Here is a 27,894-nt window from a genome sequence, read left to right on the forward strand (position 1 = left end):
CAGCTCTCATCTGCTCATCAACACCCGTGCTCACCTGCGTTCCAGCGATCGACGGCGCTACGAAGGACTTCACCCGATCACCGATGCGGTCGGCGGCTAGCGTCGGATAGCGCGTCTGCTATCCAAATCAAAGTCCTCCTGCTTGTGTTGCTGGAGCCAGCCGCTAATACACCGATCCCACCTACAGCTTTCTTCTTTGCAGTCTTCATTGTTCATTAAACAAATTGCAAAGGATTCACCAACACAGATGTCCAGAATACTGTGGAATTATGCGATGAAAACAGAGCTTTTTGTATTGAATACAACTTCCGTTTCAACCATTGACGCGCAAACGTCATCATATCTAGACGTTTTCAACCGGAAGTTCCCCGGGGAATTTAAAATTGCACTTTATAAGTTAACCCGGCTGTATTGGCATGTGTTGCAATGTTAAGATTTCATCATTGATATATAAACTATCAGACTGCGTGGTCGGTAGTAGTGGGTTTCAGTAGGCCTTTAAAAATGTACACCCCCTGCAAGGTCTCTGAGGTCAGCTGATCAGTTTCTTCTTGTCGTCCCAAAAATCCATTTAAAATCCAGAGGTGATCGTGCATTTTCTGTTGTGGCTCCAAAACTTTGGAATATCATCCCTCTTGCTATTCGGACGGCTCCCTCTTTGAGTAGTTTTAAATCACGTCTTAAAACATATTTGTACTCTTTGGCTTTCAAACCAGCATGAGAGTTGTGTGATTTTGTTAGAATAATTATGTGTAAGTTATCACACAACTCTGATGCTTAAAGGCCGTTGCTATAGTTATTATCAATTGTGCTGAAGTTTTACTTTTCTATCTGTGCAAAGGGACAACTTGCAATGCAAGATTGCGAGTCGTCTCGTATCAGTGTTTGTGTCCAGAACATCGAGTACTGTGACGCAGACAAAGCAGAGACAGGGCGATATCACGAGTGTCAGCACATTTGCATTTCTGAATAATCATATATTGTGTCCAACTGGGGCTGCTGAAATTACCCCCCTTCCTTCAGAAGCAGCCTCAGTGATGTAACCAGGGACCTCCCAAATAAATAGAGGAGCATGTGGGACTGGACCTTAGAGCGTAGGTTGGATCTGTAACTAAGAGTACAGCCCAAAATGTTTCTCCTCATTGAGCTAAATGTAACTCTGTCTCTGCATGATTCCTTGCTTCTTGTCTGTTTAATAGATGTCATCAGTGTTTGAACCTGACAGATTTTAGTCTATTTTATTTTCTCTGATGTATTTTATGTATTTATCTTTTTATAGTTCAATGTTTTATATTACTGACTCTCCTAGTATGTATGTCTCAACCATCTACCATGAATTCATAAACGTGGACCCCGACTTAAACAAGTTGAAAAACTTATTCGGGTGTTACCATTTAGTGGTCAATTGTACGGAATATGTACTGTACTGTGCAATCTACTAATAAAAGTTTCAATCAATCAACTTCTGTGCAGCACTTTGTGAAACTTCCGTTTTTATAAATGTGCTATATAAATAAAGTGGATTGGATTGGTGCCCTAAATTATGAGCCCTCATTTAGGCAACACTTGCCTTGACCTTAAAAAGTTCAAATTCGAGGCCTGCATCCCTAAAAAGTTTGTTTCTCCTCTCGTCAGACTGCAGCGACATGATCTCCACCATAAAGGCCATGAAGATCCTAAAGCGAGTCGGCGGCTCCAAGGGCATGTGGACCAGAGACACCGGCGGGGGCTCGGGGAAGGTCTTCATCTTCAACGGGACGGATACAGACACCATCTTTGAGTTTTCCAGCGTGCAAGACTTCACACGCTCGCAGGGCCTGTCCGAGTCCCGGCAGCTGAAAGTTCCCTCTGCCTGGAGCGGGACAGGCCACGTGGTCTACAACAATCACGCCTATCTGGTCACGCGGGCGGACGAGGTCACCCTGCTCAAGTACGACTTGAGGAACCCGTCGGTGGTGGACAGCGTAGTGTTCCCGGTCCAGGACCACGTTCCGGTGTACGGCCTGAGCCCTGAGACCGTGGTGGACCTGGCCGTGGACGAGGAAGGCCTGTGGGTCATCTACGCCACGCGTCAGGCTGAGAAGCACATCTCCCTGGCCAAACTAGACGCCGTCTCCCTGGACATCCAGCAGATGTGGGACTCCAACTGCCCCGGGGAGAACGCGGAGGCGGCCTTCGTTATCTGCGGGACACTTTACGTGGTCTACAACACACAGCAGGCGGGACGCTCGCGTGTCCAGTGCGTGTTTGACGTCAACGACATGGTGAGCAGCGACGACGCTCCGCTGGTCTACTTCCCCAAACGCTACGGAGCGCACGCCAGTATCAAGTACAACCCGCTGGAGCAGCTGCTGTACGCCTGGGATGACGGCTACCAGATTCTCTACAAATTGGCCATGAAGAAGAAACTGGAGCTTTAAGACACTAGAACCCCCAGAGAGGAAGTAGTTTTGGCCGCACCGCATTGACAACTTTCCTTTTGTATTCATCTTAGTGAACTTAAACTGCTGACAACCTTCTGCCATACAGAAGGATTATGAACGTGTTACAAAACCAGTGAAGTTGTCACGTTGTATAAATGGTAAATAACAACAGAATACAATGCAAATCATTTTCAACTTATATTCAATTGAATAGACTGCAAAGACAAGATATTTAACGTTCACACTGGAAAACGTTGTTCTTTTTTGCAAATGTTAGCTCATTTGGAATTTGATGCCTGCAACATGTTTTAAAAAAGCTGGCAAAAGTGGCAAAAAAGAATGAGAAAGTTGAGGAATGCTCATCAAACACTTATTTGGAACATCCCACAGGTGAACAGGCTAATTGGGAACAAGTGGGTGCCATGATTGGGTATAAAAGCAGCTTCCATGAAATGCTCAGTCATTCACAAACAAGGATGGGGTGAGGGTCACCACTTTGTCAACAAATGCGTTTAAGTCGAACATTTCTCAACCAGCTATTACAAGGAATTTAGGGATTTCACCAACTACGGTCCGTAATATCAAAAGGCTCAGAGAATCTGGAGAAATCACTGCACGTAAGCGGCAAGGCAGAAAACCAACATTGAATGCCCGTGGCCTTCCATGCTGCAGGCGGTACTGCATCAAAAAGCGACATCAGTGTGTGAAGGATATCACCACATGGGCTCAAGAAGACTTCAGAAAACCACTGTCAGTAACTACAGTTGGTTGCTACATCTGTAAGTGCAAGTTAAAACTCTACTATGCAAAGCCAAAGCCATTTATCAACAACACCCAGAAATGCTGCCGGCTTTGTAAGTGCAAGTTAAGGCCCCTTCTACACTAAGGTTATCCAGGGTAAATCCCACCTAACCTTATCCTTGTCCACACACACACACAATGGTCGTTTCAGACCCCCTGCCGTCCGCCGGCGCAACGCGACATAGTACGCATGTGCGCGTCATAGTCACCTCTGACCTGAAAGTGTATCCTTACCCTGTGTTTCAATGTAGACTATTGCCACATTTCTTTGAACAGTAAACCTTGCTTGCCTCACCATCAGCAACTGTTAAGACCAGTGTTTTCCAACCACTGTGCCGCGGCACACTGGTGTGCCGTGAGATACAGTCTGGTGTGCCGTGGGAGCTTATCTAATTTCACCTATATGGGTTAAAAATATTTTTTGCAAACCAGTAATTACAGTCTGCAATTTATGTGTTGTTGTTGAGTGTCGGTGCTGTCTAGAGCTCGGCAGAGTAACCGTGTAATACTCTTCCATATCAGTAGGTGGCAGGCGGTAGTTAATTGTTTTGTAGATGTCGGAAACAGCGGGAGGCAGCGTGCAGGTAAAAAGGTGTCTAATACTTAAACCAAAAATAAACAAAAGGTGAGTGCCCCTAAGAAAAGGCATTGAAGCTTAGGGAAGGCTATGCAGAACCAAACTAAAACTGAACTGGCTACAAAGTAAACAAAAACAGAATGCTGGACGACAGCAAAGACTTACGCGTAGCAAAGATGGCATCCACAATGTACATCCGAACATGACAATCAACAATGTCCCCACAAAGAAGGATAAAAACTACTGAAATATTCTTGATTGCTAAAACAAAGTAGATGCGGGAAATATCGCTCAAAGGAAGACATGAAACTGCTACAGGAAAATACCAAAAAAAGAGAAAAAGACACCAAAATAGGAGCGTAAGACAAGAACTAAAACACTACACACAGGAAAACAGCAAATAAAACTCCAAATAAGTCACGTCGTGATGTGACAGGTGGTGACAGTACACCTACTTTGAGACAAGAGCTATATTGATGCATGCTTGGTTATGGTTTGAAGTCATGTCCAACAATTGCGACGACTTTTTACTGTCAACTGAGTTTCGTTTTTTTAGTGATTTCTGCTGGTGGTGTGCCGCAGGATTTTTTTTCAACGCAAAAAATGTGCCTTGGCTCAAAAAAGGTTGAAAAACACTGGTTAAGACTGTTGTAGTGAATCACACCTGAGCCATCAAACATGAATCGTATCTTTAATGGACGTGTGAAAGTAAACAATGTGATAATGAACATTTTACAATAACAGGACACTGCGCTTGTAGGCTGAAACTGGCGGTCGTACTTGACGGCCGCAACCACTTCATGGCTTCACAATAGTTATGTGGTACAAAACTAGACGTTGAGTAATCGCTCGACATACATGGCGGACAATAACTGACAGTCTGCTTTGCCAGTCCAAATGCATTCGCTATTTTTCGTAGTCTTCCCTTGTCCACGGGAGCCCGCATTGTCGTTGTCGCTCCTTCGACAAATGGACAACGTTTTTCACTAAGTAGATTCACAGCCACACCTGGACATTCGAAAGTTCTCTTGCCGTTCCTCGGACACAACACACTCAATGACAAACATATCCCACCAGGCTGCCGTTCTTCCAGGGCTTATCTAAAACCGTCGCTCAAAAAAGGAGGGCAACCTTAAACGATGGTTTAGTGTGGCTGAAACGAGGCTTAGGCTAAATAATTATTAGTTTAAGGGGTTATCCGGCATAGTGTAGACATAGCCTAAAACTCTACTATGCAAAGCCAAAGCCATTTATCAACAACACCCAGAAACGCTTCGCTGGGCACGAGCTCATCTAAGATGGATTGATGCAAAGTGGAAAAGTGTTCTGTGGTCTGACGAGTCCACATTTAAAATCGTTTTTTGGAAACTGTGGACCAAAGAGGAAAATAACCATCTGGACTGTTTTAGGCGCAAAGTTGAAAAGCCAGCATCTGTGATGGTATGGGGGTGTATTAGTGCCCAGGGCATGGGTAACTTACACATCTGTGAAGGCACCATTAATGCTGAAAGGTACATACAGGTTTTGGAGCAACATATGTTGCCATCCAAGCAACGTTACCATGGACGCCCCTGCTTATTTCAGCAAGACAATGCCAAGCCACGTGTTACAACAGCGTGGCTTCGTAGTATAAGAGTGCCGGTACTAAACTGGCCTGCCTGTAGTCCAGACCTGTCTCCCATTGAAAATGTGTGGCGCATTACGAAGCCTAAAATACCACAACGGAGACCCCCGGACTGTTGAACAACTTAAGCTGTACATCAAGCAAGAATGGGAAAGAATTCCACCTGAGAAGCTTAAAAAATGTGACAAAAACCAGCATCTGTGATGGAATGGGGGTGTATTAGTGCCCAAGACATGGGTAACTTACACATCTGTGAAGGCACCATTAATGCTGAAAGGTACATACAGGTTTTGGAGCAACATATGTTGCCATCCAAGCAACGTTATCATGGACGCCCCTGCTTTTTTCAGCAAGTAACTGCAAAGCCACGTGTTACAACAGCGTGGCTTCATAGTAAAAGAGTGCGGGTACTAGACTGGCCTGCCTGTAGTCCACACCTGTCTCCCATTGAAAATGTGTGGTGCAATATGAAGCCTAAAATACAACTTAAGCTGTACATCAAACAAGAATAGGAAAGAATTCCACCTGAAAAGCTTAAAAAATGTGTCTCCTCAGGTCTCAAAGTGTTGTTAAAAGGAAAGGCCATGTAACACAGTGGTAAAAATGCCCCTGTGACAACTTTTTTGCAATGTGTTGCTGCCATTAAATTCTAAGTTAATGATTATTTGCAAAAAATTATTTATTTTTGTAGTGTGAACAATAAATATTGTTTGTTGTTGGGGACAAGTGTTGTAAATTAGCTTTGGCTACAAACACTATGATGCAAACATTGGATAACTGTTTCAGATGTCTATGTTTTTGTATCTGTCCCTATTTCAAATAAACCTTTATAATAATAATCTTGTCTTTGCAGTCTATTCAATTGAATATAAGTTGAAAAGGATTTGCAAATCATTGTATTCTGTTTTTATTGACCATTTACACAACGTGACAACTTCACTGGTTTTGTACTTAGCTTTTAGAGACATTTACCAAAGAACTTTGCAGGACAACATTGCCTCACTTACGCCATCATTTCAGAGCTGCAGTGGAGGCGGAGTCTAAATATCTGCAGGCAATTCCTCGGAATCCAAACTTCCTGTCGTTGGGCAACCAGCTGCACTTCCATGACTACTTTGTTTGCCTGTTTGTGATTACAGCTCGTTAAGGAAGAAGCGTTTAGTTATAATGAAATGCAAATATGAGTTTAATGATTCAACTGGAACAACAACAAACCTACATTTCACAGCATCAACACTCAGTACCAGAGCTACTTTGATTTTATCCCATCCTTTCTACGACGAGGCCTTTAGTGAACCATCAGGGTTAGATGTTGTTTTTCACAAAATAAAACAATTTTCTTAGCTACTTTTGCTGAATATATAAACATTTTCCTATAAATAAGCCAGTCATTCTCAGTCTAGTGGTACACCAAAGAACCACTTAAATAAACATTCAAACACAGTGTTACTGTTCAAACTGTGTCCAAAAATATTTAATTCTAAATATTAAATGCACTCGTTCATTAAAACCTCTGCCTTGTTTTTAATGAATACTTAGGCTGACTATGCTAATTCTTAGCTACTTTTGCTGAATTTTTTAAATGTTTCTTATACATAAGCCAGTCATTCTCAATCTAGTGGTACACCAAAGAACCACTTAAATAAATATTCAAACACAGTGTTACTGTTCAAACTGTGCCCAAAAATATAAATACACTCGTTAATTAAAACCTCTGCCTTGTATTAATGAATACGTAGGCCGACTATGCTAATTCTTAGCTACTTTTGCTGAATATATACCGTTTTTCTTATACATAAGCCAGTCATTCTCAATCTAGTGGTACACCAAAGAACCACTTAAATAAATATTCAAACACAGTGTTACTGTTCAAACTGTGCCCAAAAATATTAAATACACTTGTTAATTAAAACCTCTGCCTTGTATTAATGAATACTTAGGCCGACTATGCTAATTCTTAGCTACTTTTGCTGAATATATACCGTTTTTCTTATACATAAGCCAGTCATTCTCAATCTAGTGGTACACCAAAGAACCACTTAATAAATATTCAAACAGTGTTACTGTTCAAACTGTGCCCAAAAATATTAAATACACTCGTTAAATAAAAACATTTTTAATGGATACTATGCTGCTGTATTTGAATGTTGGTCAATATGTTGGTACTTGGAGAGCCGAGTGTTTTCTGAGGTGGTACTCGGTGAAAAGGTTTAAGAACCACTGACATAAGCAAATAAATTAGTGATTCATTTGGTGCCATCTAGTGGTACAAGTGGGAAATACACCCTCAAAATAACTATTAAAAAGAAAAAAAAATCCTGTTATTGTCCTACTAAAAATGTGGTCAACTTTTTAAAACACTTGAAATGGTACACATTAGTAATACGTAGGCTATTACTTCAAAAAGTTGCATGGGCATTTTAAAAATATTTTTTATGAATTTGCTTGCTAGTTTCAGAGTTGCAAGTATGAATTTTAACATCCCAAAAAATCAGAAATGACACGAAACGTTTCCAAATAAATGACGGCCGACTCGTCTGTAGTCAAAACGATGAACTTATATGAACAAGTTTATTTTTTGTCAAGAAGCAGTAGCCATATAAAAACGATTCATAAAGGGAGAATAAAATCTAGAGTGAGGAAAAAATGCACACGAGAAAGTGTAAAATCTGAATACAAGGCAAACATCACCAACGTATGTACAAATATGAGAAATAAAAGAATGTTTTTTTCAGTTTTGCAGAGTTATTTCACCGGCAAACCGGGACCAATAAAAAAGTTGGTATTTGCACTATCCCGAAAACGAATGCTATGATTCCTATCTAAATTTGGAGGCCTAAAGCCAACATTCCGTTTATATAAAAAGGGTCTGGGCAGAATACTGGAAAGAACCACAAATTATTATGACTACAAAAGCAGATGAACATTTAACAGTTTGTTCATATCAAATAACCTTCAAACGGATACCAAACCACTTATTGCTTATTGTCATGACAACAACCTACTTTTCCCCCACAATTCAGATTCTCAGGTGAGGGAGAGGCATGGTGACATCGCGGAAGAATCGATGGACGAGGGCATTTTTGGCAGATAACCTTTTGTTTGGGTCGTAATGTAGCATTTCCTGTGGTGAGAAAAACAAACAAACATTACGATGTAGAAGAGGGGTGCAACGTGACAACATTAATCAGAAGTTGTTATTTTTAATCGTCAAAAGCAGGGGTGCCAATTACGTCCATTGCGAGCCAGGCATTAAAAAAAATACACCTAAAAATTTGCGATCATCAATCTTCACCAAGACGACACTTTCGTCACTTGATTGACATTCACGACACCCGAGGGTCTCGTGAGATGACGCTGGCTGCTGCCAGCTCAGTATTAAGAAAAAATGACAGACAGGAAGGCGAGAAACACTTTTTATTTCAACAGACTAACGCTGTACCTGCCGTCAAAATTCTAAAGACCGACTGCACAGTTACTGTCTTCACAATAACGGCCTGGCGAAGTTGGGAGAGTGGCCGTGCCAGCAATCTGAGGGTTACTGCTTCAATCCCCACCTTCTACCATCCTAGTCACGTCCGTTGTGTCCTTGAGCAAGACACTTCACCCTTGCTCCTGATGGGTCCTGCTTAGCGCCTTGCATGGCAGCTCCCGCCATCAGTGTGTGAATGGGTGAATGTGGAAATAGTGTCAAAGCGCTTTGAGTTCCTTAAAAAGGTAGAAAAGCACTATACAAGTATAACCCATTTACCATAAAAGCGCTGCTTCATCCTGCCTGCGCTATTAAAATAAGAGTCTCAAAAGGCTGGCGTGCACAAGCTAGCAAGCTACGGAGTTCACTGTCAATGTACAGTACAGGCCAAAAGTTTCTCATTCAATGCATTTTCTTTATTTTCATGACTATTTACATTGTAGATTGTCACATCAGAACTATGAATGAACACATGTGGAGTTATGTACTTCAAAAAAAGGTAAAATAACTGAAAACATGTTTTATATTCTAGTTTCTTCAAAATAGCCACCCTTTGCTCCGATTACTTTTCCGCACACTCTTGGCATTCTCTCGATGAGCTTCAAGAGGTAGTCACCTGAAATGGTTTTTACTTCACAGGTGTGCTTGAAGCTCATTGAGAGAATGCCAAGAGTGTACAGAGCCGTAATCAGAGCAAAGAGTGGCTATTTTGAAGAAACTACAATATAAGACATGTTTTCAGTTATTTCACCTTTTTTTGTTAAGTACATAACTCCACATGTGTTCATTCATAGTTTTGATGCCTTCAGTGACAATCTACAATGTAAATAGTCATGAAAACTAGAGCTGCAACGATTCCTTGAGTAATTCGATTACAAAATATATCAGAGGAATTTTTGCTGCCTCGAGGCGTCAAGTTTTTTTTACGGCATTTTGCCTACCGGTAGTTTAGTAAACAGTAGTCAAAGCTCACGTTTCGCACGGACTGTTTAGGTATTGCACAGCGTGTTTACGTCACAGATCATACGGCCCCTTGCACTGCACAACACCGCTCTTTTAAATACGCTTGAGTTTAGAAAACCTTTTCGTCGACATAACTCGCAATGGCAGACGCCGCAGAAAGCAGTGGACAAGACGAAGGAATTAAGAAGCGACAAAAGTTGTCTAAGGTGTGGTAACACTTCACACTATAATGGGAGGAAAACGCAGTAGTATGCAAACATTGCAAAGTGGAGCTCGCATACCACAATAGCACAAGTTCGATGCTTCAGCACCTGTTGAGAAAGCATCCGATTGAGGGACGTCCAGAGGCGAGCTAAGTCATCTATTATCAAATGTAAACGCAAAAGTTGTGTTAGTAAAATAAATGTTATTCATTATGATAACCAAAATGTGTTGAAAACCAACAACGCTATCTGAGCTGTCATGTTCAATTAGCCTTTTATTAGTAACCACGCGAAAGTATTTGTGCAGTTATTCAAGTCATGCAACCACATGCTACTTGGATAGCTTGCACTTGCACCCACTATAGTCTCTGTAGAATGTAAGCGTTCCAAGTTCTAGTTCACAGTGGTAGCACTTGTGTGCCAAGTTCCTGTCAGCCATATCTGAAGTTGCACATTTCAAATGCAGTATTAAAGGCACTACCTAATCCACTTTTTATGTTTGAAATAATGAAAACTGTTCCTTTTGTTTTATTTTTGATACTAACAATATAGTTTTATTTTAACATTCTCAGGGAATATTAATTTTGAATTAATTTAAATATATGTGTTTTCATCTCAAACATGTTATGATGGCAAAATGAACATTGATTACTATTTTGCATGCAATAAATGCAATGACCTGCATTGCATTCTTAAAATTTTAAACTGTCTGTCATTATTAAGTGGTTTGTCTTTTTATATTGTTTATGTATTGTTGGCAGGTTGAAAACAGCTCAGCGGATTTGCGTGGAGAAACCAACGTTTAAACAGCACCGTATAATAATCATCAAAAACGCACGAGACAAGAACTTCGCTTAGCACATAGGGCTGTGAGCGCACCTGTTTTTATTAGCACACACACATTGGCACAATCAACCACCAACGCATTTCAGCTGTGCGTGTCAGCCTTCAAGAATGAAAGCAGGCGTTTAGGAAATAAAAGACAATTAGGCCAAACACAATAATTGAGGGCACATCTTAAAATATATAATTAAACATATATAATTTTTTTTATTATCTTTTCATTGTAATACACTGTAGCACTGAGGTTTTTTACTCAATGTAAAGTGCTTTTTACAAATAAAATCTATTATTATTGTTGTTATTATTATAAACCTTAATCAAGCAAAAATATTATTTATTCGATTACTCAATTAATCGATTGGGATAGCTGATAGAATACTCGATTACTAAAATATTCGATAGCTGCAGCTCTAACGAAAATAAAGAAAACGTATTGGCCTTTACTGTATTTCTTGTAAAGTGTATAAAAAGGAGTATGGAAGCTGGCAAAAACCAATAAGATGCCATAAACCACCCACTTTCATGTGGTATTGGACAGAAAGGAGGACTTTTTTTCTCCTTCATTTGAAAATGCGGACGTTATCAGCACTACGGTCTGATTCCAATCAATACAAGTCATCAGAATCAGGTAATACACCAACTTATATTCTTGTCTTCATGAAAGAAAGGAATCTATGTGTTAAACATGCTTGTATTATCATTAAACCCCTTCAATTCAAAACGTCTCTTTCGTAAATAAAAAAAATATAAATTATATACCGTATTTTTCAGACTATAAGTCGCAGTTTTTTTCATAGTTTGGCCAGGGGTGCGACTTATACTCAGGAGTGACTTATGTGTGAAATTATTAACACATTACCATAAAATATCAAATAATATTATTTAGCTCATTCATGTAAGAGACGAGACGTAAAAGATTTAATCGGATTTAGCGATTAGGAGTGACAGATTGTTTGGTAAACGTATAGCATGTTCTATATGTTATAGTTATTTGAATGACTCTTACCATAATATGTTACGTTAACATACCAGGCATGTTCTTCCTTTTTCGTGCCTTGAACCGGGAAGTATAACAGTCCATAGCGTTTCCACTCGTATGGATTCTTCATTCATCACTTCAAGCAACGTTTGTAAGTTTTACAATATAACTAAAACTATTCTATACTTACTAAACCGTCCCGTGTTTGATGTTTGTAGGAGTGTTTTCATGCATGTTTTTACATAACCTCAGTAAAACGTCACCATGGAGTTATTGAGTCGGTTTAGCTGATCGAAGAGCTAGCTTCCGCAGCTAGTGGGTCCATGACGATGACTTCTGTTTTGTTTGATCAGCCGTTTTACAGACACGTTTGGAAAAATTAGGGTATGTAAATTCCATCCTTCCATCCATCCATCTTCTTCCGCTTATCCGAGGTCGGGTCGCGGGGGAAACAGCCTAAGCAGGGAAGCCCAGACTTCCCTCTCCCCAGCCACTTCGTCCAGCTCTTCCCGGGGGATCCCGAGGCGTTCCCAGGCCAGCCGGGAGACATAGTCTTCCCAATGTGTCCTGGGTCTTCCCCGTGGCCTCATACCGGTCAGACGTGCCCTAAACACCTCCCTAGGGAGGCGTTCGGGTGGCATCCTGACCAGATGCCCGAACCACCTCATCTGGCTCCTCTCGATGTGGAGGAGCAGCGGCTTTACTTTGAGCTACTCCCGGATGACAGAGCTTCTCACTCTATCTCTAAGGGAGAGCCCCGCCACCCGGCGGAGGAAACTCATTTTGGCCGCTTGTACCCGTGATCTTGTCCTTTCGGTCATAACCCAAAGCTCATGACCATAGGTGAGGATGGGAACGTAGATCGACCGGTATATTGAGAGCTTTGCCTTCCGGCTCAGCTCCTTCTTCACCACAACAGATCGATACAGCGTCCGCATTACTGAAGACGCTGCACCGATCCGCCTGTCGATCTCACGATCCACTCTTCCCTCACTCGTGAACAAGACTCCGAGGTACTTGAACTCCTCCACTTGGGGCAGGGTCTCCTCCGCAACCCGGAGATGGCACTCCACCCTTTCCCGGGCGAGAACCATGGACTCGGACTTGGAGGTGCTGATTTTCATCACAGTCGCTTCACACTCAGCTGCGAACCGATCCAGTGAGAGCTGAAGATCCTGGCCAGATGAAGCCATCAGGACCACATCATCTGCAAAAAGCAGAGACCTAATCCTGCAGCCACCAAACCGGATCCCCTCAACGCCTTGACTGGGCCTAGAAATTCTGTCCATAAAAGGGCAGCCTTGGCGGAGTCCAACCCTCACTGGAAACGTGTCCGACTTACTGCCGACAATGCGGACCAAGCTCTGACACTGATCGTACAGGGAGCGGACCGCCACAATCAGACAGTCCGATACCCCATACTCTCTGAGCACTCCTCACAGGACTTCCCGAGGGACACGGTCGAATGCCTTCTCCAAGTCCACAAAGCACATGTAGACTGGTTGGGCAAACTCCCATGCACCCTCAAGGACCCTGCCGAAAGTATAGAGCTGGTCCACAGTTCCACGACCAGAACGAAAACCACACTGTTCCTCCTGAATCCGAGGTTCGACTACCCGGCGTAGCCTCCTCTACAGTACACCTAAATAGACCTTACCGGGAAGGCTGAGGAGTGTGATCCCACGATAGTTAGAACACACCCTCCGGTTCCCCTTTTTAAAGAGAGGAACCACCACCCCGGTCTGCTAATCCAGAGGTACTGCCCCCGATGTCCACGCGATGCTGCAGAGTCTTGTCAACCAATATATATGTGTATATATATACACACACATATATACTGTATATATATATATATATATATATATATATATATATATATATATATATATATATATATATATATATATATATATACTGTATATATATATATATATATATATATATATATATATATATATATATACAGTATATATATATATATATATATATATATATATATATATATATATATATATATATATACAGTATATATATATATATATATATATATATATATATATATATATATATATATATATATATATATATATATATATATATATATATATATATATATACTGTATATATATATATATATATATATATATATATATATATATATATATATATATATATATATATACACACACACATATATATACATTATATATAAGCCTTAAGGAACTCCGGGCAGATCTCATCTACCCCTGGGGCCTTGCCACCGAGGAGCTTTTTAACTACCTAAGCAACCTCAGCCCCAGAAATAAGAGAGCCCACCACAGATTCTCCAGGCACTGCTTCCTCATAGGAAGACTTGTTGGTGAAATTGAGGAGGTCTTCGAAGTATTACCTCCACCGCCAGAGTGGAAGAGAGTCCAGCCCCTCTCGAGAGAACTGGTTCCAGAGCCCTTGTTGTGCGTCGAAGTGAGTCCGACTATATCTAGCCGGAACTTCTCCACCTCGCGCACTAGCTCAGGCTCCTTCCCCCCCAGCGAGGTGACGTTCCACGTCCCAAGAGCTAGCTTCTGTAGCCGAGGATCGGACCGCCAAGTGCTCTGCCTTCGGATGCCGCCCAGCTCACATTACACCCGACCTCTATGGCCCCTGATATGGGTGGTGAGCCAATTGGTATGTAAATTAACATTTATCAAATCTTTCTATGTAAAAAAAAAATGTGTTCACATCATACATGTCTGCGGCTAATATACAGTACAGGCCAAAAGTGTGGACACACCTCATTCAATGGGTTTTCATGACTATTTACATTGTAGATTGTCACTGAAGGCATCAAAACTATGAATGAACACATGTGGAGTTATGTACTTAACAAAAAAAAGGTGAAATAACTGAAAACATGTTTTATATTCTAGTTTCTTCAAAATAGCCACCCTTTGCTCTGATTACTTTTTTGCACACTGTTGGCATTCTCTCGATGAGCTTCAAGAGGTAATCACCTGAAAGGGTTTTCACTTCACAGGTGTCATAGTTTTGATGCCTTCAGTGACATAAATAGTCATGAAAATAAAGAAAATGCATTGAAATGAGAAGGTGTGTCCAAACTTTTGGCCTGTACTGTATGTAATCATAATTAATTATTCTAAAATTTGGTGGTTGTGTCTTAAAATAACGGCGCACTCTATCGCCCGGAAAATATGGTAATTAAATGTAACTTGTTTGAACTTATATTTCCACAGTTGAATCAAATAATACTAGATTCATACTCCTGGTTAGAAGGAAACAGTTACAAGAAAATGAAAATGTTCTCACTTCCAGCAGCTCTCTTCCATCCTCATCTAGGAGAGGAACCACTTTAGAAAGTTCCTGGCGGGCCCACTTTGGGAAGGAGGGTTTGTAGTCGGGCATGGATGTGACTCCCGGCCAGGTGGCTTCATCGGGGGTTCCCAGAGTGCGGAAGATTCGGAATAGCTGGTCGATCTCGGAGTCGCCGGGGAACAGCGCCCTCCTGGTGATCTGAAGAAGATGGCATTTTCTTACTGGCCCAGAGTGGGGAAATTCGAATGTGGGTATTCAGTATCTTTCTCAAAAAGATGGGGGGAGGTTGGAAGACATCCACTTAAATGCTTAACCCAGGGGGTTGAGACAGCAGGCTTAGTTTAACCACAGTCAATGGAAAAACTAAGTCAGGGTCAACTCAGATTAATTTAAAGCTGGCAAATGGAGCGGTCGGAAAATGTGAACAAGATGGAAAGAGCAAAATCCCATATACTAAACAAATTACGTTCTTGTGGGGATGATGACGCACACGTGATGAAAGATGTCATTCAAAGATTGTTTTCCTACACAAGCATCAATGATTCAACAGTCCTTCCTCCAGGCATGTGATTTGACCCTATTAAAAATACTGAAAATGAGCCCCAGCCCCCTGAAGATCCTGTTTTTTCAGCAATTGAACATACAAAAATTAGCACAAAAAGCACCATTTAAAGATTATTTAGTGTTTAAAGAATTGAAAAATGAGCAACAAAGTTGACATAAATACATAGCCCATTCATCCAAATGAATCACTATGTCTGTTTCAGTCTCTGTGTTATTTAGTCACTACAGTAATTACAACGTGTGTTAGCCTACACTATACAGTATTTACAACCTTACTAGTGTTCACTTCACATCAACAGATGGTTCATCTAGTTATTGACATTATTTACACATTACGATGTATGTTTCGGTCACTGTGTTATTTAGTCGCTACAGTAATTGTGTTCACATCCACAGGAACCACATGGGTTAGCCTACTCTATACAGTATTTATACAACCTTACTTAGGCTGACCATACGTCCTCTTTTCCCCGGACATGTCCTCTTTTGCGGGTGTGTCCGGGGTGTCCGGGCGGGGTTTTTTAAATGCCTCAAATGTCCGGCATTTTGAGTTAGGGTTGCGTGTATTTTCAACGTACGTCTTGGGCAAGGATCGGCAACCCCTAACAACTAAATTAAGGGCGTGCCGTGATGGCACTGCATATATTATCCTCTATTGCTTGCACAAACAGCATGCCAGTCCGGCCTCATGTTGTATGAAGCTTTAATTTGCACTCGTGGGAGACAGCAAGGCATACTTGGTCAACAGCCACACAGCTTACACTGACGGTGGTCGTATATAACAACTTTAACACTGTTACGTTACAAATATGCGCCACACTGTGAACCCACACCAAAAAAGAATGACAAATACATTTCTGGAGAACCTCCGCACCGTAACACAACATAAACACAACACAACAAATACCCAGAATCCCATGCAGCCCTAAGTCTCTAACCTCAACCGACGCACGGAGGGAGGGAGGGGGTGGGGGGTGATGTGTAGGGGGGTTTGGTGCTAGCGGGGCGTGTAGACTGGGAGAGTTAGGGCTGCATGGGATTCTGGGTATTTGTTGTGTTGTGTTTATGTTGTGTTATGGTGCGGAGGTTCTCCAGAAATATATTTGTCATTCTTTTTTGGTGTGGGTTCACAGTGTGGCGCATAGTTGTAACGTAACAGTGTTAAAGTTGTTATTTACAGCAACCGTCAGTGTAAACTGTGTGGCTGCTGACCAAGTAAGCTTTGCTGTCATATTCGTGTGCAAGCAGAAGATGCATTCAACATGTGTCCGAGCACGTAAGCTGTTTAAGCAGGCTGTAGAGGGCGCTGAAGGCAGTGCCATCACGCCCAAATTTCGGGTGTCTCCGGGGAAAAGTGGGAGGATTGGCAACTATGACGCTGTTGAACGCCATTCATGTAAATCTCGCGGGCCGCACTAACTTAAAACTGTCATATTAAAGTGCGGGCCGGGGCGCGTGTCTGAGACCCCTGGTTTAAACATAGCACAAAGCAAAAAAAAGCTTTGTATACAGTGTTATTTCATTTTAAATTTCAAAAGAGTTTTGAGGCTCCCATTGTTTTCTTTCATTTGTGAAACTCGTCAAAATGGCTCTTTGAGTGATAAAGGTTGCCGACCCTAGACTCTAGGGTTAAGTTAAGAAGGGGTTAAACAAAACAAGCTGTGAAGGTGCGCACGCAGAAACATCCGTGAGGGAGGGGCAGAGACACAGAGCGAGAGAGCTAGTGAGTGGAGACAGACATGAAAACAAGAAATGCCGAAAAGTAAATGCAACTTCACGGATGATTTGCGGAAAAAGTATTTGTGTTTTGGTCCTGGCCGTGACACATGGGAAGCAGAATGCACTGTGTGCAAAGCAGGAACGTATATATCTGTGGCAAATAAAGATCTACAAGCCCATATCGACACTACAAAGCACAAAACAGCTGTGCAGGGTGAGAGCTCGTTTGTGACAACCTTTTTCTAAAACACAACATAGAATGTGAGCTATAACAGGATAATGCATACATTTGTCATTTGTTTTCAAAACGCTTACAAAAAAGTGGTACCCCAAAAATTTACTGTGGGACCCCATTTGTATGATTTGATGGGGTCCCTGGGACCCCATTTTGAAAATTCCTAGCGCCAACACTACTGTCAACATAGGACAAAAAATGCTTTATTTAAATATATTACTTATGAAGCAAGTTCGAGTATCATTGGCAAATTTTCACCTAGTCCCGGCCTTGGCGTGCTGCCCGCCTTGGCACGCATATATGTGTCCTCTTTTTGGGATTTCAGAATATGGTCAGCCTACCTTACTAGTGTTCACTTCACAGCCACAGACGGTTCATCTACTTATTGACATTATTTACACATTACTTTGCTTCATTCACACATTAAATTAAAAATGATTCAACTAGTCAATGTCAACATATAAAGAGTAGAAATAATGAACAAAATGTCAGCTACTGTCTTGTTGTAAAACACCAGTAAAAATGAAATGTAGCATTTAGACAGGCTATACTGTAGCAAACATGTCTGCCACAATCATGTGTGTTCTTAAAAAAAAAATCTAAAGAAGATTCTATCCCTCTGCCATTTTCCACTAGTTTTCAAATATATAAGTCGCCCGCTTGAATATTCCCTCTTCTCTTCTCAGACTCTCTCAGAGCCTTGTGATTTCACTTCCTGGTTCGATGACCCGCCCTATCTTAACCAATCGTGACTCATCATAGTAAACTAACCAACCAATCATGGATGTTCTTATATGTAAATCAACCAATCATCATTGATGTTTTCCGTGTATGTTGTCCCCTGCCCATGGAGTTGCTTCGCTACGTGGCTTCCATTTTTAAGTTAATAATTTTTAATGAAAAACCGTAGTTTTTACAACTGGATTATCAAAAACCGTACTCATTAGGGGAAAACCGTAGCTGTTGGCAGGTATGGCAAAGAGACGGATCGAGATTTTAACACACATCGTAGGTACGAAAAAAACATTTTTATATTTTTAGAGATAAAAAAGGTGGATTTCCGACTATAGACGGAAAAATCACATGCCTGTTCCTCGCCACATTGCGCTTCAAATATTGAGTCTAACAAATTGTGGATTTTTGGGGGATATTTCTAATCTTTTTTTAAAGCATATTCTACAATTTTCTAGTCCTAAATTAACCTTTTCACGCATAAAATGGCAAAATTTACCAAAATATTAATATTACTGTAATATCGGCACTACTAGGGATTTCATATCACGGTTATCGTGGCCAAAATGATCACGGTTATGTTTTTTATTGCGGTATTTTGAATACGCTCAAAAAGTACTTATACACACACAATGAAATCGTTTGACAAAATTAGTTCTTTTAAATGACTTGCGGTTAGAAAAGCCACTATTTTGTGTTTGCTTCACTTGCAGTGTTTTAGTTTTAGTATTTTAACTCTTAAATGGCTGAGCTTTTATTATTTTAAAACTTTGTTTATCCTGTAGCATTTTAAGATGTATTCAAATGAAAAGTGCATAACAAATCAAATCTATTGTTATTATTTATTGCGGGCGTTGTGGCGTCCTATGTTTAACGGTCCTTCAACGCACTGTAATATTCCTCTGAGTACAGAACAATCAATCAAAGACACACAGCTCGTAGGTCCAATGTGCACCATTGAATACAGTATCTTAGTTGCTCGACAGCAATGTGCGTACCCAAGTTCAGATTGGGGTATGTCGTTTCTTAATGCGAAAACACGTAATGTTTCTTGTTTTCATGTTAGCATTTAAACTAGCAAGCTGTCACTCATTGAGTTAGTCGAAGTGCACTTATGAGTTTTTTTGAAAATCGTAATTTAAAAAGGGTAATACTAACGGTCCCGGGTTTTACCGCAATTATTAGTACCGTTCATCCCAGTCGTTACTGATTGACTCAGCTTAAGGCAGCATTACTATATTTCTTTAGTATTGGTGGCGAGTGCGCCTTAAAGGGCCACCAAAAAATGTGTCTCATCTGTGGTCCGTGTGGGTTGCAGCGGAACTCAGCTGTAATACACTTTTCCACCACGTGTGGCAGTAATGACAATAAACAAACAGAAGGAGTCTGGAGCGTCAGTCATAAAGAAGTTTTTTGAAGCGCAAAAATTATGACTAAAGTGGTGAAGCTGTATGAAATTTTATTGTCAAAAAGTTAAAGTACCCATGATTTTCACACACACACTAGGTGTGGCGAAATTATTCTCTGCATTTGACCCATATCACCCTTGATCACCGCCTGGAAGGTGAGGGGAGCAGTGGGCAGCAGCGGTGGCCGCGGCCGGGAATCATTTTTGGTGATTTAACCCCCAATTCCAACCCTTGATGCTGAGTGCCAAGCAGGGAGGTAATGGGTCCCATTTTTATAGTCTTTGGTATGACTCGGCCGGGGTTTGAACTCACAACCTACCGATCTCAGGGCGGACACTCTAACCACAAGGCCAATGAGCAGGTATGACATTTTATTGACAGTTTAGTTAAGAAACATTCATTATCATTTATTGTTGATTTATTTTCGGCAGTTATTTGAGTCTCTTATGCAGGATATTTAGTACAGTGTTTCCCACACATTCATTTATTTGTGGCGGCCCGCCACGAAAGAATTACGTCCGCCACAAGTATTAAAAAAAAAAAAAAAAATTATTTTTTATGTCCTGTCCAGCTTCTCAGGCAAATCATATAGTTGATGTAGATGCCCATATAGGCTGTTCAGATTTACTTTACAAAAGAGAAGTGTAGGATACTTCTCTTTGTATTTGACCACTACTGTTTTCTGTTTATTTGTTACTGACTGTGGCAGGACACCTCTGCCTCTGTTTCACTTTATGCTGCTGGTAAATAATATGGTTGTAGTAGCCTAAAGTTAAATTATTTAGTATGCACTAATTAAAGGGGCAGAGCTTTAAGAGACATTTTAGCTTTTATATTTTATAAGATATATTTTTTGTAAGAACCACAATTAATATATAATATAGTTCAGTGAATAACTTATTGTTCAAATCTGTATATAAATATGTACATGAAATGTAATTATATTGTAAAATGGATGGATGGATGGATGGACGTTTAAAACAAAACTGTTATTATTAATTAGTAAGTATACATTTTTTTAGCCTTTTTGGAGAAAATCATATCATTGTAGTAAATTATGCAAATTACTCGACGATGTCATGGTGACCACGCCCATAGCCACGCCCCCACCGCCACAGGTATCTTGGCAGTTTATGGGAAACACTGTAGTAGGTATATTTTTAAACAGCCTGAACCAAGCCAAAGTTTGTGTTAAAAAAATATATATATTTGTGATTAACACATGTTTTCCTCTTGTTTTCACCGTTTTTTATTGCCTTTTGGATCGGGCCCCTTTGGGACTGCGCAACTTTTGTGACTTCTGCGCTGCTTTTTTTGTGCACTTTTGGTCATGGCCATGTTTGCACCAGAGACCAGCTGCTGGCTCCCCGCCACACTGGAGTCTGTGGAGATGTGAGGCTGGCTTTGAGTGTCGGGATGGACGAGCTTCACGGGGCCTTGGTTAAATGAGCATGTATCGGACACTTCGGTCTGCCTCGACGGATTCTTGCTCATCTGTACCGGACATTGGCCAAGAGCTAGTGGGCAGCCTTGGATGGAGTCGGCTCTCCTGGTTGCTTTGGCAGGTCTGTTCCGTGTGCAATGTGTATGATTTATTGCAATTTTTTTTGTGTTTCAGTGTGTTTTACTTTTGTAGCTGTATGTAAAAAAAGGCGCTGCTGAAGTGGTAGCTGGTTGCATTAGCTCTGTGCTACTTCAATGTTTCCCTCTTCATGTGTTTTTACCTTATGTGACAGAGTCAGTGGAACATGCAATCATTCATTGCGGGAAATGCAGAAGAGAAAGTAGAAAACTAAGAGAGGAACTTAGAAGACATGGACAGGAGGACTCTCAAAGGGGGACACAGCAGAAACTAAAACATTTTATGGGACATAATTTAGTATGGGAAGGGGTAAAATGTACATTTCTGACCATTTTTTCCTGGGGTTTGAACCCTGCGGCTTGTAAAACAGTGCTGCTAATGTATGCATTTTTTCCCCTGAAATGCAAATTCAGTGTTTTTGCTTAGTTTTTATTTATTGTTTGTGCTATGGCACCATCTTCTGGATGAGTTGGCTCACTGCAGGTGCTGCAGTGTCTTTCCATTTACTAGCAGTCCTTTGTTGTTGTTTTTACCCGAGTGCCGTTGTGTCTTCTCGCCGTGCATAGCATTTTGAATGAATTCTTCATATATCAGTACAAGCGACGTTTTTAAGTTTTACAATATACCAAACAATTCTTACCTACTAAACCAGGGGTGTCAAAGTCATTTTAGCTCAGGGGCCGCATGGAGGAAAATCATGCATGGCATTAAAACTTTCAAATAAACACAATTTCAGATTTTCTTTGTCTTACTCTGGCCAAAAATAGGACAAACACATTCTGAAAATGTACATATTACAAATAACCCTCTTGGCAAAACATTCCAAGTTAGTTGAAAATTCCGCGGAAAAAAATTGGTGCAGTTTCAAAAACACCATGAACTTACACTTTGTCCCAGTGGTTTTACAAAGCCATTAAACTGTAAGCACTTCCTGTTTTGAAATCCCTTGTTGAATTCTCATGTTAGAAACCCAGTGTTTCCTCAAACTGCCACATTGGTGACATCCGCAACTGCCACAGCACATTAATTTATCATCATTCAAATATAACAATTATAATATAAACAAAACTATCCAAATGACACCATCAAGGTAACATCACTACAAACTTAACCAATCTAAAGTATGAAATAAAAATGAACAAACAACAAATGAATAAACACACATTTTTACAATGGAGTTCAGGGTGCGCATCATGCATTCCACCAATTAAAAGCACTGCACGGAACTAACTAAAAAGGTGATGGTCGATCTGACTTAAGTCTTTGCATCTTACGTTTCGTTATGTTATCTGTTGAGTGGAGAATTTACAATAAAATAATGTATCTGCCGCCAGCCACAACAGGAGCAGCTGATTGCTTGCACCTGTGTTGATTGGCGTAGCGGCAGCCAATTCAGAGGGAACTTAAAGTTAGCTGACACGTCATCTTTTAAAACTGTCATGTGTGACGTGGGTTACACTTGAATTGCTGTTGCGACATCCAGTTGACACATTTAGAACATCACTTTCTTTTATAAAAAACGCAACAAATTTTTATATTTAGCAAACTGATCTTGCGGGCCGCGGGCCAGATTAGACCTGTTCGCGGTCCCAAACGTTCCCATGTGTGATGTCTATAGGAGTGTTATAATGCATATTTGTACGTGCTATGGTAATGTAGTGTGGCTAATGTGTCAAAACACTTACGAGTGTCTGCGTTAGTATTTTACAATGACATTTTTTATTGTTTCAGTTTTACAAATTCCTCAGTAAATTCCTCAAAACGTCACCGTGGAGTTATTGAGTCTGTTTAGCTGATTGGAGAGCTAGCTTGCGCAGTTAATGGATCCATGAGGATGACTTCTGTTTTGTTTGATCAGCCGTTTGGAAACAATTAAGGCATGTAAATAAACATTTACAAAATATTTCTGTGTAAATAACTAATAAATGGAAAAATATTTTTTTCTTCTAAAATGTAGTTGGTGCGGCTTATATAACGGTGTGCTCTATAGTCCAGAAAATACGGCATATTTAATATTTTTGGCAACTGTAACATTACACACAGTTTGAACAGTGAACTGCGTTCGAATGTAGGCAAATAAATAGCTGTATTTTAACCAAGTGATTCTCTGGCGTACCACTAAATGGAGCTCGGACCACAGCTTGAGAGTCACTGACCCACGGTAACACATCCAGGCATTATTCTGCTCAATACAACACTGACATTGAATCAGGAGATTTGCCAAACCCTTTAAAAATAATATTAATAAACAATCGATTAATTTTAGAATTAAAAAAACATTTTCCATATATTAGCCGCACCGGACCATATACGAGATACAGTATATACCGGTACAAAATATTTTTGTTTCCAAACGGTGTCTGTAACACGGCAGTAAAATGGTTGATCAAACAAAACAGAAGTCATCATCATGGACCCACTAGCTGCGCACGTTAGCACAACAATCAGCTACTCGAATCAGCTAAACAGACTCAATAACTTCACGGTGACGTTTTAGTGAGTTTACGTAAAAAACATGCATGAAAACACTCCTACAAACATCAAACACGGGACGGTTTAGTAAGTAAGAATACTACACTACTGTACTTTAATGTTGTCATTATGGTGGTACTTGATGAATACTTAGGTCTACTACACTACTGTATTTTAATGTTGTCATTATGGTGGTACATGATGAATACTTAGGTCTACTACACTACTATATTTTAATGTTGTCATTATGGTGGTACTTGATGACTACTTAGGTCTACTACACTACTGTTCTTTAATGTTATCATTATGGTGGTACTTGATGAATACTTAGGTCAGGGGTCGGCAACCCGCGGCTCCGGAGCCGCATGCGGCTCCTTGACCACTCTGATGCGGCTCAGCTACATACATGCCGACCCCCCCGATTTTCCCAGGAGGTTTATGGATCTCAGTGTCTCTCCTAGATAACTCCCAGGGAAAAAATAATCCTATTTACACTCTAATTACTAAATAAAGGGCGTGCCCTAATTGCACTGCAGTAATTGTCCTCTATAGCATTTACATACAGCATGCCAGTCGAGCCACATGTTGCATGTTGTTATTACTCGCACACACAGGAGACAGCAAAGCATACTTACTCATCAGCCACACAGCTTACACTGACGGTAGCCGTATCAAACAATTTTAACATTGTTACGTTACAAATATGCGCCACACTGTGAAGCCACACCAAAAAAGAATGAAAAACACATTTCTGGAGAACATCCCACCGTAACACAACATAAACACAACACAACCATTACCCAGAATCCCATGCAGCCCTAACTCTTCCGGTCTACATTATACACCCCGCTATCACCAAATCCCCCCACACATCAAGCCCTACAGGTCTACTACACTGCTGTACTTTAATGTTGGTCATTATGGTGGTACTTGATGAATTTTTAGGTCTACTACACTTCTGTACTGTAATATTGTCATTATGGTGGTACTTGATGAATACTTAGGTCTACTACACTACTGTACTTTATTGTTGTCATTATGGTGGTACTTGATGAATACTTAGGTCTACACAACTACTGTATTTTAATATTGGTCAATATGGTGGTACTTGGAGAGTCAAGTGTTTTATGAGGTACTTGCTGCCAAAGGTGATTTTATGCAAACTACTAAGAGCGCCTCTGCTGGCTGCAGCCAAGTAGTGCACTCCAGTCGACAAGTATGTCCACAATATGGACGGCATTCTAACTTATGATTATTTATATTATGCTCATCCCGACTGGAAACAATTACCATTTCAGCAAAGATGCATCCCAAACTCCAGATGTCGACAGCCGTGGAGTAAAACTTGCAGCCCAGCAGGATCTCGGGCGCTCTGTACCACAGTGTCACCACCTGTCACACACAAAGTAAAACTCAGCAAAAGTGAAAGTAAACCTGACCACACATGCCCACTTACCTCGTGCGTGTACGTGCGCACCGGCACACCGAACGCTCTTGCCAGGCCAAAGTCCGCCAGCTTGATCTCCCCCTGGGCGTTGATGAGGAGGTTCTGGGGCTTCAGGTCCCGGTGAAGAACCCTGTGGGAGTGGCAGAATGCCAAGCCTTGCAGCAGCTGGAAGAGATAGCTCTGCAAGATGGCAGAAAAGTGAATGTTTAGTCATCGTCAGGTTAGTGACTGATTATTATTATTATTATTATTATTATTATTATTATTATATTACAGCATTTTGACCTACAGTGTATATCGTATCGGCCTCTTTTATCTGTCTTTTCTTTTACAACTACAACAGAACTACGTCAGCAGATAAAATATATACCAGGGTTTCCCCTAGAGGCAGCACGGTGGAACAGGGGTTAGTGCATGTGCCTCACAATACGAAGGTCCTGAGTAGTCCTGAGTTCAATCCCGGGCTCGGGATCTTTCTGTGTGGAGTTTGCATGTTCTGCCCGTGACTGCGTGGGTTCCCTCCGGGTACTCCGGCTTCCTACCACCTCCAAAAACATGCACCTGGGGATAAGTTGATTGGCAACACTAAATTGCCCCTAGTGTGTGAATGTTGTCTATCTGTGTTGGCCCTGCGATGAGGTGGCGACTTGTCCAGGGTGTACCTCACCTTCCGCCTGAATGGCGCTGAGATAGGCTCCCGCAACCCCAAAAGGGACAAGCGGTAGGAAATGGATGGATGGGTTTCCCCTAGACTGCAAAGATACCTGAGGTGGTGGGGGCGTCACCATGCACCACCATGATGTCATCGAATAATTTGCTATAGTAATGATTTTCTTAAAAAAGGCTAAAAAAATATAAAAATACATTTCAAACAAATGTGTTATTAATTAGTATTAACATATATATTTTTTTATCATTTTGCCATATTTTCAATTGTTGCTGCTTGTTGTACAATGTACTTTGTTGAGATTTGTTCAAGTGTTTACAGACTCTAAATGACTTTTTTGTTAAATACAACTAGCAACAAATGAAGCATCTTCTTTTGGTGTTATTATAGAATGTAGTCGTGTTTAGAGACTCTTAACTTCCGTCCCTCCATGTCCCTTCAAGAGGCTGCAGCGATCATGATGTCACACTCTAGTTTCACTTTCTCTTCTTAAAAGCTACCACTGTCCTCTTAATATGTGCACATTTTGTAAATGGCTGTCCGTGCGGGTATATCTGCAATTAGGGCTGTGCGATATGGCCTTTTTTTAATATCTCGATATTTTTAGGCCATGTCACGATACACAATATATATATATCGATATTTTGCCTTAGCCTTGCAGTGTAATGCCCGCAGCTAAAAGCAACTGCGTGAGAACGTATACTCCAATATCACGATATAGTCATTTTCTATATCGCACAGAGACAAACCCGCGATATATATCGATATATCGCCCAGCCCTATCTGCAATATATATACAGTATGTATATAAAAATCACATCCACATCACAGACATGCTAACAACGCTCCAGACAATGGCGTGCGTTTTGTTTACATCCGGTTTCGACAATGCGGTTTTAGGTGATCAAAGTCTTTTTTTGGTAGTCAAGTTTTCGGTACATCACTTGTCAATAGTGCTCAAATAATAGGATATATGTTAATTCATACTGTAATGACCTGCTAATTTTAATGTTTTATGTTTATGGGGTTTGGATTTGATGTCAGGTTTTCCCATGTTTGTAAACACACCATCCTTGCCTAAAAGGTGATTGGCGGAGAATGAGGAAGTGTAAAATAAATGTCAAACAAATCTGTTATCATTAATTATAATTAACGTATTTTTTAATCATATTGCCATATTTTCAATTGTTGCTGCTCTTTGCACAAGGTACTTTGTTGAGATTTTTTCAAGTGTTTAATGACTTTTTTATATTATAATGTTATTATAAAATGTAGTCGTGTTTAGAGACTACTTTTGTCCCTCCATGTCCCTGACTAAAGAGGCTGCAGCGAGCATGACGTCACACTTGGTTGGCGCTGTTGCTCCAGTTTCACTTTCTCTTCTTAAAAGCCACCACTGTCCTCTAAATATTTGCAAATTTTGTATATAGTTGTCCGTGGGTATATCTGCAATATGTATTAAAATCACGTCCAAATCACAGACATGCTGACAACGCTGCAGACAATGCCGTGCGTTTTGTTTGCATCTGGTTTCGGCATTGCGGTTTTCAGTGATCAATGTCTTTTTCCGGTGGTCAAGTTTTCGAAACATCACTTGTCAGTAGTGCGCAAATAATAGGCTATATATATCAATTCATCCTGTAACGACCTGCTAATGTTTTAATGTTTTATTTTTGTGTGGTTTGGATGTGATGTCAGGTTTTCCCATATTTGTAAACACACCATTCGTGCCTGAGAGGTGATTGGCGGAGAATGAGGAGGTGTCATGCGTCCGGGGAAGCGCGGACTCACGAGACGAAAGTGTTTGCACGGGAGGTAAAACCTGTTGGAATTGTGAAGTTTGTTAACATGAGATTGATAATAAAAGTTA

General features: G+C 40.7%; 2 protein-coding genes across 2 annotated transcripts in view; one reads left to right on the plus strand and one right to left on the minus strand.

Annotated features, from left to right (window-relative positions):
* Nucleotides 1-3,247, plus strand: part of LOC133655459 (olfactomedin-like protein 3A) — a 12,923-nt gene extending 9,676 nt beyond the window's left edge. The window contains exon 3 of the mRNA XM_062055660.1: nt 1,636-3,247. Within this exon, the coding sequence (XP_061911644.1) occupies nt 1,636-2,420 (785 nt within the window). The 3' untranslated portion in view covers nt 2,421-3,247. The remainder of the gene's footprint in view (nt 1-1,635) is intronic.
* A 4,718-nt stretch (nt 3,248-7,965) lies between these two features.
* LOC133655471 (cyclin-dependent kinase 2) overlaps nt 7,966-27,894 on the minus strand; it is a 31,727-nt gene continuing 11,798 nt past the window's right edge. The window contains exons 4-7 of the mRNA XM_062055685.1: nt 25,367-25,537; nt 25,201-25,302; nt 15,192-15,395; nt 7,966-8,549 (exon numbers count right to left, since the gene is read on the minus strand). Of these exons, the coding sequence (XP_061911669.1) occupies nt 8,445-8,549; nt 15,192-15,395; nt 25,201-25,302; nt 25,367-25,537 (582 nt within the window). The 3' untranslated portion in view covers nt 7,966-8,444. The remainder of the gene's footprint in view (nt 8,550-15,191; nt 15,396-25,200; nt 25,303-25,366; nt 25,538-27,894) is intronic.

Source organism: Entelurus aequoreus, linkage group LG01 (genome assembly GCF_033978785.1).
Source record: "Entelurus aequoreus isolate RoL-2023_Sb linkage group LG01, RoL_Eaeq_v1.1, whole genome shotgun sequence".
Lineage (NCBI taxonomy): Eukaryota > Metazoa > Chordata > Actinopteri > Syngnathiformes > Syngnathidae > Entelurus > Entelurus aequoreus.